General features: G+C 34.5%; 1 protein-coding gene across 1 annotated transcript in view; it reads right to left on the bottom strand.

Annotated features, from left to right (window-relative positions):
* LOC127731931 (probable serine/threonine-protein kinase qkgA) overlaps positions 1 to 12,068 on the bottom strand; it is a 93,832-nt gene extending 81,764 nt beyond the window's left edge. Inside the window, exons 1-2 of the mRNA XM_052240781.1 lie at positions 11,059 to 12,068; positions 5,560 to 5,611 (exon numbers count right to left, since the gene is read on the bottom strand). Coding sequence (XP_052096741.1) covers positions 5,560 to 5,611; positions 11,059 to 11,073 — 67 coding nt within the window. The 5' untranslated portion in view covers positions 11,074 to 12,068. The remainder of the gene's footprint in view (positions 1 to 5,559; positions 5,612 to 11,058) is intronic.
* Between the last annotated feature and the right edge of the window lie 2,071 nt (positions 12,069 to 14,139).

Below are 14,139 nucleotides of genomic sequence, written 5' to 3'. Positions count from 1 at the left end.
CCAGTGGGAAAACAATGGTACTCCAACGAAGTTTTCACTGGTATTCCAATGGAATTTCCACTGTATTCCACTCGAGTATTCACCGGAATCCCACTGGATATTCCACTGATATCCCAATGGAAAACAATGAATGTCCAATGAAAATCCCGACCAAATTTCCCAGTGGTAATACAGTGGTATTCCAATGGAACTCTGATGGAACTCCACTGGTATTTTCAGTGAAATCCCACTTTACATTTTCAGTAGGGTCGGAAACGTAAAATCTTAAATTTATAAAAATCAAAACGGAGCTTACAACAATAGATATAAATAATTTACCAAAGTTTCATAAAAAATGCTGAAAGAGTTATTGTCTAAAAACTGGAAAATCCCCCGTTTTGTAATGAATAAAACCCCATAAATCAAAAACGTATGGTCTAAAATTTATAAAAATCAAAAGGGAGCTCATGTCGATAGAAATAAACAATTCACCAAAGTTTCTTGCAAGTTGGGAAAATTGTTTTCGAGTTATTGTCCACAAACTGGAAAATCCCCCCTTTTTTAATGAATAAAACCCCAAAACTCAGAAACGGTAAATTCGAAATTTATAAAAAACGAAAGGGAGCTCACATCAATAGATATAAACAATTCACCAAAAGTTTCATGCATATTGGTTAAAGCATTTTTGAGTTAATGTCCGACATGTTGACGACGGACAGACGGTCAACGGTATACCATAATACGTCCCGTAAACGGGCGTATAAAAATGGGAAACAAATTACAGAAACTTTACATTTGGAGGATAAACTTGACAAACTTTCAACAACTGAACTAGAAAAGAAAAAGTTTAAAAATTAAATAATGCTGTGAGTGTCCTTACCTACTGACACATTCATTAGATGTACAAATTTTAGACTTCTCAAGCGTCTGGTGAAAATTAATCAAGGCAATCGCTTTATACACAATTAATTCATTGTTTCAGGGGTTAAAAAATCCAATGGCCCGACGCCCGGGGCTACAGCATTTACGCTTCGGGCAATCAAAACTTGTAACCCAATATACCCAACAGACTAGTAACAAAAAATTCTTGGCGTTTCCAAAATAGAAAGTGGAAAATCCCCTCATTACTATTCTATCTTAGCCAATCAGATTCAATTACATCATCCGGGATTTCAAGAATTTGAACTGATTTTGTACATGTTTTAAAATAGAACAAATAACTCTGGGTGGACCGGTATCATGTATTGATCGCAATTCACATACTTTCAATATCGATTTCTCAGTACAGGGGGTATTGTACATTGCTTATGCCGAGATTTTCAATTACTGGTGACAGTTTTGGGCCAGTGGGGGTATATGATGCATTGATCAATATTGACCTGTCATGTCGGACAGCTGTTAAGCACTAAACCATGCAACAAAATATTTGAAATATTTTAGTACGGACACCCCAGGAACTAATGGTCAGTTTCAAAACAAAAAACGGTAGATGAAGGGGCTGAAAATTCATCCCAAAAAATGACAAATACAACCGGGAAAAGCTGAAAAGAACATTTATAGTGTCATGGACAAAAAGATTCCCAGGGCAAGGTCGGCTGTTGCTGATGATAAACCAGAGACAATGTTTTGTGAATATTGCTGTTATTTTCCCTATCACGCTAATAAAAAGTCTGCTTTGTATGTGGGAACAAATATATGATTTGAACCACTGGTTTCACATGACAAGACCAATGAACATGTTTTCTGTAGTTTATCATGGTGATCAGAGATAATCTTGGGTAAACACTCGTGCAAAAAGAATGTCATAAATCAATACAGTGGTCAGTGACTGGAAATTTAATTACACCTGTATTATCGCATTAACTCTTCAATCCATTTAAATCCCCGAGATCCTGTAAAATATTTAACAACCCATAGTACAACGGATAGAAATGAACAAGTTTAAAGAACTCGTTGTATTATGCAGCGAACTCTGAATTTGTTAGACATACTCGGGCTAGCAGGTCAGTTTTGATGGGCTAGCAGTTCTTCCAACAGGGCTTGTAAAATCCTGCTACCAATAAGTCCTGGGCTAGTGAGCTGTAACAAAATTTTTTAACCCCTGTGTTTGCAATATTCTAATTTTTTGTCTTTTTGACATATTATTCAGTGTTCTTGTTAATGGCGCGTACACAAGACTTAACATTACCGTTTGTCTGGGACAAATAAAAGTAAGAATTGGACAAGTAGAACCAACATTTTAGTTGTCCAATGGGATAAGTGAATAATCATCAAATTAGAACATTCTCCCTTTAGCAATGAGATGTTCTTTGTATCTGTCATATTTTCTTCAAAAGCAAAGAAATACATTTTACCCCTATGTTCCATTTTAGCCATAGTGGCTATGTTTCTTGAAGTACAAGAAAATAAAATACAAAATTTATACTAGATACTCTGAAACTCATTCAGCCCAAGTTTGGCTAAAATTGATTCAGCAGTTTCAAAGGAGAAGATTTTTTAAAGTAAGCAAACTAGATGAACAAATTGTGAAAAATTGTCTTTAAAGGGCAATAACTCCTTAAGGACACATTTGACAATTTTGGTTATATTAACTTATTTGTAGATCTTACTTGCTGAACATTTTTGCTGTTCACAGTTTATCTTTATCATTAACATTATTCAAAATTATAACCAAAAACTGCAAAATTCCTTAAAATTACCAATTTAGTGGCAGCAACCCAACAATGGACTGTTAGATTCATCTGAAAATTTCATGGCTGATAGAACTTCACCTAATAAACACTTTTACCCCTGTCAGATTTGTTCTAACTCCTTTGGTTTTTTAGATATAAGCCAAAAACTGCATTTTACCCCTATGTATTATTTTTAGCCATGGTGGCTATGTTTTTTGATGAAACAGAAAATTAAACACAAACTTTATTCTAGATACCCTAAGGATCATTCAGCTTAAGTTAGGTTGGAATTGGTTCAATGGTTTCAGAGGTGAAGATTTTTTATACGACCGCAAAAATTAAAAATTTTTGGTCGTATATTGGTATCACGTTGTCGTCGTCGTCCGGCGGCGTTGTCGTCAGCGTCATCCGAAGAAAGATGGTTTCAGGATAATAACTTTAGTATAAGTAAATAGAAATCAATAAAATTTTAACACAAGGTTTATAACCACTAAAGGAAGGTTGGGATTGATTTTGAGGGTTATGGTCCCAACTGTTTAGGAATTAGGGGCCAAAAAGGGGCCCAAATAAGCATTTTTGTAGTTTCCAGACAATAACTTGTGTTAAAGTGTATGAATCTCTCTGAAATTATACCACAAGTTTCCATACTACAAAGTTAGGATTGACTTTGGGGGGTTATGGCTCAAACCAATTAGTAATTAGGGGCAAAAAAAGGGGAAAGACAAGGGTTTTTCTGGTTAAAGGACAATTGAGACAATTTAAAAGCAGTGTAAGGGAGGTAATCCAAATCAATTAAAAGAACACTGTTTGATTACCTCCCTTGCACTGCTTGTAAATTATGTATTAAGAAATGATGATTGTCTTTAGGTGATTAGCTGTCAATTTATTTTTAGCAGTTACTATTAATTAATATTAATTTTAGCCATGACTATATATGTCATTTTATATTTTAAAACTTTTATGATGTATTTAAATGGGTTAATTATGGTTGCAAACTCCATTAGAAATTTGAATTGAGATATAAATATACTGACCATATCTTGAGGGAAAGATTTTTTTGGGGGGAATAAGGGAAAGGGGGGAGGTGAAAAAAATTGGAAGGGGGGGGGGGGGCAATTTTTCTCATTTCAGATTTCACAAATTAAAAGAAAATTTCTTCAAATATTTTTTGCAGGTTAATATTCAACAGCAAAGTGTATTGCACAAAAGCAAAAAAAGGGGTAAAATTTTTTTTTTTTTTTTGGGGGGGGGGGGGGGTCAATTAGCAATAGCATATTGTATTGCACAAAAGCAAAAAATTGAATATAAATTCAAATCATAAAACCAATTTGAAGTTCTTTGACTACAGTTATTCTGTGTCAGAAACCTATTATGTGTCAAAAATTTAGTTACAATCCAAATTCAGACCTGTATCAAGCATGAATATTGTGTCCATTTTGGCCCCAACTTTTCAGGGTTGGACATCTGCGGTCGTATCCAGCTGCGCTCAGCCAAGCAATTTATTAAAGTTAGAAAACATGATAAACAAATTGTGTAAAATTGTCCATAAAGGGCATTACTCTTTAAGAGATCAATTGACAATTTTGGTCATATAAACTTTTTTGTAGATCTTACTTTGCTGAACATATTTGCTGTTTACAGTTTATCTTTATCATTCAAGATAATACCCAAAAACTGCAAAATTTCCTTAAAATTACCAATTTAGTGGCAGCAACCCAACAATGGGTTATCAGATTCATTTGAAAATTTCAGGGCTGATAGAACTTCACCTAATGAACACTTTCACTCTGTCAGATTTGTTCTAACTCCTTTGGTATTTTAGATATAGACCAAAAACTGCATTTTACCCCTATGTTCTATTTATAGCCATGGAGGCTATGTTTTTTGACGAAAAAGAAAAAAAAACACAAACTTTATTCTAGATACCCTAAGGATCATTCAGCTAAAGTTTGGTTGGAATTGGTTCAGTGGTTTCAGAGGAGAAGATTTTTAAAGTTAGAAAACATGATAAACAAATTGTGTAAAATTGTCCTTAAAGGGCAATAACTCATTAAGGGGTCAATTGACAATTTTGGTCATATAAACTTATTTGTATATCTTACTTTGCTGAACATATTTGCTGTTTACAGTTTATCTTTATCATTAACACTATTCAAGATAATACCCAACAACTGCAAAATTTCCTTAAAATTACGAATTTAGTGGCAGCAACCCAACAATGGGTTATTAGATTCATCTGAAAATTTCAGAGCTGATAGAACTTTACCTTATAAACACTTTAACCCCAGTCAGATTTGCTCTTACTGCTTTGGTTTTTGAGATATAAGCCAAAAACTGCATTTTACCCCTATGTTCTATTTTTAGCCATGGTGGCAATGTTTTTTGACGAAACAGAAAATAAAACACAAACTTTATTCTAGATACCCTAAGAATCATTTAGCTTAGGTTTGGTTGGAATTGGTTCGGTAGTTTCAGAGGAGAAGATGTCTGAAATAGTTTACACCAGACGGACGACGACGACGGACGTCAAGTGATGGCTAAAGCTCACAGTTTCGAAGGAACGGTGAGCTAAAAACCGCTGGACAAAAGCCCCCCAAAACAATCCCAACCGTCCTTTAGTGATATGGAACGTTGGGCTTAAATTTCATAGAGATCCATAATCAAGTTATTGTCTGCGAACCAAAATGTCTTCAGACGCAGACGCAGACAACATCATAATATAATACTACTGCAAATAAATTTGCGGTCGTACAAAAAAATCGCAATACTATATGCACGCAATAATTTTGAATTTACGATACGTAGTTGGCCACAAAAGATCCTGACATGAACTCTGCCAGACAGACATGTACACCAAACACTTTTAAAATACCAAATATTTATTTCAAAAACTATTAATGAAAATTACCTTCCATCCCTTGTCCAACAGTCACACCTGAAGATTCCTCTGACATGGCAGACTAAAAAATAAGGAATATGCACTGTGAATATACCTTTACTCATATCACTTGTAGAACTATTAAGTTTCTGAAATATAAACCCCCCAAAAATAATATATAATACAAATATTTCACATTATATAAAATATATCAAACAAATTTTCATATTTTTCAGGAAAATGTGTGGTCCAGAATAATAGAGAGAAATAGTTTAAAGTATACAGGATGTTTTTACATTTGTAAAATCCCCTTGCAGGTATTTTTTGTCCCCAAAAAATTATACAATACAACAAGAATATTTATGTTTAATGAAAACCTGTTTTGCTGATCATTTTGGCTTGACTAAGTTTTATAGTTTTAACAATAAAAAGCGTAAACGAAAAATAAACAAGATGCTCAAACGAACTTGTAGCGCTGGCCTTGCCAACACTAAATTTGATTGATTACTTAATTCAATGATTGCTTAATTGTTGGTGTTTAACACTACTATTTGGCTAAATTGTGGCAGTCAGTTTTCATTGGTGCATTTTACCCTAATGTTCTATTTTTAGCTATGGCAGCCATGTTTTGTTTTTAAGGCTATAATTCCTTAAGAAGTCATCCAGTTTTTTAGGTTGTATTTGCAATTTTATAGATCTTGCATTTCTGATTATTTTTGCTGCTTACATTTTATACTTCTCTATTATAGTTTTCAAGGTACGTGTAATGGGAAATTTAAGCATTAAAAATAGTAAAAAATTGTCATTTAAGGTCAATAACTCCTATCATGCCTATGGTTATATTGATATCTTGAAGATCATGTATTGCTGATCCCTTTTGCTTTAGACAGTTTTTTACCTATCTCATAAAGTTTTCGAGATAAGAGACAGAAAAAAAAGAAAACAAGCATTTTGAGAGTATTGTATGGCAATACACAGTCCCCTACAGGTTGAAATTTTATTGTACTGGAACATAATGCTAACTTGATCCATAACTTGTAAACTATAAATAACAAATATCAAATCAATATCTTCAAGTGTTATCCAAAAAAAATCTGAAAAATTAATTATTTGCGTGAAGTCGAAGGACCAAAACTCTGCACAAACTCATCAGTCCAGAACACAATCCGAACTTGATCTGTACCCTGTCATGGTATATACCAAATAACAAACCAATATCTTCAAGCAAGACAAACAAGAGGCTCTAAAGAGCCTGTGTCGCTCACCTTGGTCTATGTGCATATTAAACAAAGGACACAGATGGATTCATGACAAAATTGTGTTTTGGTGATGAAGTGTTTGTAGATCTTACTTTACTGAACATTCTTGATGCTAACAATTATCTCTATCTATAATGAACTTGGCCCAGTAGTTTCAGTGGAAATTATTTTGTAAAAATTTACAAAATTTATGAAAATTGTTAAAAATTGATTATAAAGGGCAATAACTCCTTAAGGGGTCAATTGAACATTTTGGTCATGTTGACTTATATGTAGGTCTTACTTTGCTGTACATTATTGCTGTTTACAGTTTATCTCTATCTATAATAATATTCATGATAATAACCAAAAGCTGAAAAAATTTCTAAAAATTACCAATTCAGGGGCAGCAACCCAACAACGGGTTGCCTGAATGGTCTGAAAATTTAAGGGCACATAGATCTTGACCTAATGAACAATTTTGTTTTCGAAAGATTTGCTCAAAATGCTTTGGGTTTAGATATATGAGCCAAAAACTGCATTTTACCCTATGTACTATTATTAGCCATGTCGGCCATCTTGGTTCGCGGGCCAGGTCATCAGACACAATTTTTAAACTACATACCCTAATGATGATTGTTTACAACTTTGGTTTAATTCATCTTAGTATTTTCAGAGAAGATTTTTGTAAAAGATAAAAATTTACGAAAAATTGACTATAAAAGGGCAATAACTCCTTAAGGGGTCAACTGACCATTTTGGTCATGTTGACTTATTTGTAGAACTTACTTTGCTGAACATTATTGCTGTTTACAGTTTATCTCTATCTATAATAATATTCAAGATCATAACCAAATACTGCAAAATTTCCTTAAAATTACTAATTCAGGGGCAGCAACCTAACAACGGGTTGTCCGATTCATTTGAAAATTTCAGGGCAGATAGACCTTGACCTGATAAACATTTTTACCCCCATGTCAGATTTGCTCTCAATGCTTTGGTTTCAGAGATATAAGCCAAAATCTACATTTTACCCCTATGTTCTATTTTTAGCCATGGCGGCCATCTTGGTTGGTTGGCCGGGTCACCGGACACATTTTTTAAACTAGATACCCTAATGATGATTGTGGCCAAGTTTGGTTAAATTTAACCCAGTAGTTTCAGAGGAGAAGATTTTTGTAAAAGTTTACGGACGACGGACGCCAAGTGATGAGAAAAGCTCACTTGGCCCAAAGGACCAGGTGAGCTTAAAAACTAGAGGCTCTAAAGAGCCTGTGTCGTTCACCTTGGTCTTGATGTATATTCAACAAAGGACTCCCTCCAATATTGTCGACGAAAATATAATTCATGACAAAAATCTATGTTTTGTTTATCTTGTATTGCTGATCATTTAGTCTGTTTAGTTTTTCTCTATCTTCTTTAGTTTTTGCTCAAAACACAAAAGGGGGAAAAAAAAACTCATTTAAGGGGAATCACTCATATAAAGAGTGACAGTCTTCTAACTATATGACTTGTTGGTAGATCTTCATTTGCGGATCATTTTTGTGATTTTAAGTGTCTATTTATCTTTTATATTTTTTATCATATAAGACAAAACACAAAAAAACACCAAAAAATGGTGAAAATCGTCATTAAAGGACAGTATATCCAATAAGAGTTGTCGGACAATTTCCTCTATATGGTCTTAACTGTAGATCTTGTCTTGCTGATCATTTTTGCTTAACTAATATCTATAATTTTTAAAGATAAAAGGCAAAAACTATAAAAATAGGGTAAAAATCATCATCAAAGGGTAATAACTCTAATAAGGAGTCGACAGACGATTTCAACCTATGTAAAACTTATTTGTAGAACTTGTCTTGCTGATCATTTTTGCAATTTAAAATTTCTGTATATTTATTATAGTTTTCAAGATAAATAGGCAAAAATATAATAAACTGTTATCACAGAGATATGTCTCGCCTTTTTGTAATTTTGATAATGCAAATGTTGAATTTAAAATAGCAATACTTTAACATGTAAGTTATGCAAATATTCAAAGTCAATGAACCATGACTGAAGGTTCATGGCTAAACAATCTCCATGGAATGAGTTGTGCCAATGCTAATACAACTGCATGCCAAATACCATTGATTTATTATAAGTCGTTCCCTTGAAACAAACCTAAACACAAACACTTGTAAACTAGTAAAAGTTTCAAAGTCAATGAACCATGATCAGGGGTGGGGCTATATAATCTCCATGGAAACGTTACTTGCAAATGCCAATAAATTTGCATACCAAATATCAATGACTTAACATTAGCAGTTCATCTTAAACTGATCTAATCACAAACTAATACATGTAAACTAAGCAAAAGTTTCAAAGTAAATAGACCATGACTGAGGGAGTGGCGCCAAATATTCTCCATGGAAATGAGATGTTCTAATGCTTATACAACTGAACACCAATTAACATTGGCCTACCACTAATGGTTCCCTTTGAACTGACCTAATCACAAACTAATACATGTTAACTTAGCAAAATTTTCAAAGTCTATAGACCATGACTAAGGGGACGGAGCCAAATAATCTCCATGGAAATGAGATATGCCAATGCTTATACAACTGCATACCAAATATCATTGACCTACCACTAGTGGTTCCCCATAAATTGACCTAATCACAAACTAATACATGTAAACTATGAAAAGTTTCAAAGTCTATAGACCTTAACTGAGGGGGAGGGGCCATATAATCTCCATGGTAATGAGATGTGCCAATGCTAATACAACTGCATACCAAATATCATTGACCTACCACTAGCAGTTCACCATGAACTAGACCTTATCACAAACTAATACATTGTTGACGCCGCCGCCGGAAACAGCATACCTATGTCTCGCTTTTTGACTCCGTCAAGGCGAGAAAAAAACTAGATATGTTGGAACGACACAAATGGCCCCGTCTCAAAAAGTTTTAAAATCTGCAATTTCAACAACACATGTGGACACAAACATGCATGGATAGTTATACAGCGACTCTTTTCAAAAAAAATCTTACGATTAAAATGTGTCGTAAGTTATACTGAAATGTGTATGACTTACAAGTAATTTTACTCAAGATTTTTTGTGAAAAGAGCCGCAGCTCTCAAGACCAATACTAGTTTGATGAAAAATTTCCTTGATTAATGAGTAGTTAAATTTCAAACTATCGGCAAACAGGAAGTGGATGTACTGAAGATGTATTGAAACAACATGAAAATCAGACCGAAACATAAACTTGATCTGTAACTCATCATGGTTAACTCACATACCAAAAATCAGCCCAATATCTGAAGGCGTTTAGAAAAAACCCCGTATAACTGTGATTTTCAACAATTTATCAAAGTCCATTATTTTGGCAAAAATTAGCAGAGCGGAACGAAACTTAAACTTGATCTGTAACACATCATGGTTAACTAACATACCAAAAATCAGCCCAATATCTGAAGGCTTTTAGAAAAAAAGTCCGTATAATGGTTTGTTGCGGAATGACGGACAAGGGTAAAACTATATATATGGTGCGACAACTTTGTAAAAAGTAAAAGTAAAGTGTGGTTAAATTTGGCCAAGTAGTTTCAGAGGAGATTTTTGTAAAATTTAACAGATGATGATGGACGATGTATCTGTAATTTGCCATGGTAAAACTATATACCAAATATCAAATCAAAATCTTGAAGCATGACGAAAAAATGTGAAAAACTGATAACCTGTGTGAATTTAAAAAGTCAAAGGACTTAAACTCACAACCTGTGTGTCAAAAGGCTAGTGATACAGAAGTTAGCTAGGTAAAAGAATATTTGCTGAAGTAGGACAAAGTTTTTTGTATGCCAAGCTTAAAAAACAATACATTTATCTCCCTTTTTATGCCTTCTAATACAAAATTAACAAATCATTCAATTATCGACTTACTGAAATTCAAAAACTTGCTCTCTTTTGTTTACTCTTAAATGAAATAGAAGACATCTGCACATTTAGTTGATTATTGAAGAAAACTGACGTCTAAACTTAGTTAAAGGCCGGTAAAGCGTGGAATTTACCGCCTCAAATATATGATGTTGTCCAATAAAAATCGTGATAATAAATAAATTGCATTAGAATTTTGATTTATTTGTACTAGACAATAAAAAATATTTAATTTTTTTAAGATTTCTCTCCTGAAGTATCTTGGTTTTGCGACATTTGATTTCTGAGTTTTATATTTCTTTATATTTTGTAACTTATTTTCTAATTGATTCAATGTAAGCATGTGTAATTCAACACTATATGTACCTGTAAGTATTCCATCACTTCTTTATACTGTTTTTCTGCTGCTAGATCGTATGGAGTCTGACCCTGAAATACAGACAAATCTTTATATTGCTTTCATCTGTTAACCACAAAGAAGACTTTTGTTACACATATCTTACAATTAGTAAGACCAGTAGCAGCTGAGTGGTGTTTTATTTCATCTTTACAGATGCTAACCATATTATTTTGTTCATTAAATATAACTCTTAAGACAACATTTAGATTATTTTTCACAATTTTCTGAACACTTGAAAAAGGCTTTTAACTCTTTTTGTTAAAGCATATGAATAAATGCTCCGTCAGTCCCAATTTGGTCTTCTTAATTTTCTTTGCAGTTTGAAGAATGATTAATGCATCCTTATGTCTACATAAGGGGTGTGGGATTTTGGGAGTCTTCATCTTTAACTATCTTTTTATATTTTTTGGACACATTATTGACAGTTCTTTATATTCTTATATTATTCTCTAATCTTTATATTTTTGCATCCAATTATTTTCTATTCATAAATTTTTTGCCCATTTTTCTCCATTCTAAATGTGTTTTTTTTCCATTCATGATTTTCTAATCTGTATACCTAAACCACACCCTCCTATATCAGTAAACACCATCCACACCCTCCAATATTTGTATATCCCTCCTGACCCTCCTATATCTGTATAGCCACACCACACCCTCCTATATCTGTATATACCCTTTCCACACATCCTATATCAGTATACCCTTCCACACCCTCCTATATCTGTTTACCCCATCCACACCCTCCTATATATGTATACCCCATCCACACCCTCCTATATCTGTAAACTTATCCACACCGGCCTTTTTCGGCTCAACTGTAATATACGGTAGAAGTAGTTCTTTACCCAATTACATATTCATACAGCAGCAAGGATATGTATGAGACATGTATCAAATATAATGTTTGCCTGTTAATGTAGTCTCTAATCACAGACACATTGACACATAGACAGATCGACATATAGACACATAGACAAATAGACATATAGACATATAGACATATAGACACATCGACACTTAGACACATTGGTGCTATATTTCTATACGACACAGCCTTCGGCTCTAGATTTATCTTTGACACAGCCTACGGCGCTAGATTGCCGTTTGACACAGACTACGGCGCTAAATTGCCGTTTTAAACAGGTATCTGCGTTATATTGCCTTTTGATCCTAACCCTTATCTCAACCCTAATCCTAAATTCTAATTCTAAACATACCCTAACCATAATCATAACCCTAAACCCAAACACTAACCCTAAATGTGACCTTAAATCCTAACCCTAGCCTATGATACTAGATTACTATTGGACAAAGTGTACGGCTTTTGATTTCTACTTTAAACAGCCTTCTCCAGTAGATTCCTATTTTACACAGCCTTACAGCGGTTAATTTCATTATTACACTTACCATGGTGTCAGAGGACACTAGATGCTAACAAGGCGTTATATTGTTCTTTGCCAAAATCAAGATTGTTGATCATAAACTAGTGTTAATGTGTCGATGTGTCGATGATTCAATATGTCGATATGTCAATAAGACACAATATGCTTTATATTGTTCTTTGCCAAAACCTAGATTGCCGATTATAAACCAGTGTCAATGTGTCGATGTGTCAATATGTCGATGTGTCGATATTTCAATGTGTCGATGTGTCGATATTTAAATGTGTCAATGTGTCAATGTGTCCAGATTAGCAATTAAATGTAATGCCGATTCACTCATTAATTATTCGCTGATGAGAACTATTTCTTCCGTATTCTCAAGTTGATCCCCTTTTTCTGTATACCCTGTCCATACCCTCCTATATCTGTATACCCCGTCCACACCCTCCTATTTCTGTATACCACGTCAACACCCTCTTGTATCTGTATATTCAATCCACACCCTCCTATATCTGTATACCCCATCCAAACCCTTCTATATCTGTAAACCCTTCAGTACCCTCTTATATCTGTATACCCAATCCACACCCTCCTATATCTGTATACCTCCTCCACATCCTCCTATATCTATAAATCCATCCACACCCTCCTATATATTTAAACCACATCCACACCTTCCTATATCTATACCCTCCTATATCTGTATACCCTATCCACACCCTCTTATATCTAAATACCACATCCACACCCTCCAATATCTGTATACCTCATTTATACCCTCCTCTATCTGTATACCCCATCCAGACTCTCCTATATCTTTATCCTCCATCTGCACCCTCTTAAATCTGTATACCCCATCCACACCTTCCTATATATATTAAAACCCCATCTACACCCTCCTATATCTAAATACCCCACCCACACCCTCCTATATCTGTATACCCCAATCACACCCTCTTATCACTTTATACTCCATTCACACCCTCCTTTATGTGTATACCTCATCCACACCCTCCTATATCTGTATACTCCATCCACACCCTCCTATTTCTGTATAACCCATCCACACCCTCCTATTTCTGTATACCTTTCCACTTCCTCTTTTATCTGTATATCCAATCCACACCCTCCTATATCAGTATACTCCATCCACACCCTCTTATAACTGTATACTCCATCCACACCCTCCTATATCTGTATATCATATTCACAAACTCCTATATCGGTATACCCCATCCAGAACCCTCCTATATCTGTATAACCCATACACACCCTCCTATATCTGTTTACCCCATCCACACCCTTCTATATCTGTATACCCTATCCAAATCCCTCTATATATGTATACTCCATCTACACACTCCTATATCTGTATACCCAATCCACACCCTCTTATATCTGTGTACCCCATCCACACCCACCTATATCTGTATACCCCATCAACACCCTCCTATATCTGTATACCAAATCCACACCCTTCTATATCTGTAAACCCCATCCACACCCTCCAATATCTGTAAACCTATCCACACCAGCCTTTATCTGTATACCCCATCCATACCCTCCTATATCTGTATACCCCATCCACACCCTCCTATATCTGTATACCCCATCCATACCCTCCTATATCTGTATACCCCATCCACACCCTCCTATATCTGT

The sequence above is a fragment of the Mytilus californianus genome, unplaced genomic scaffold (genome assembly GCF_021869535.1).
Source record: "Mytilus californianus isolate M0D057914Y unplaced genomic scaffold, xbMytCali1.0.p SCAF_21, whole genome shotgun sequence".
Lineage (NCBI taxonomy): Eukaryota > Metazoa > Mollusca > Bivalvia > Mytilida > Mytilidae > Mytilus > Mytilus californianus.
The sequence above is the reverse complement of the archived record's forward strand: the minus strand, read 5'-3'. Positions and strand labels throughout refer to the sequence as shown.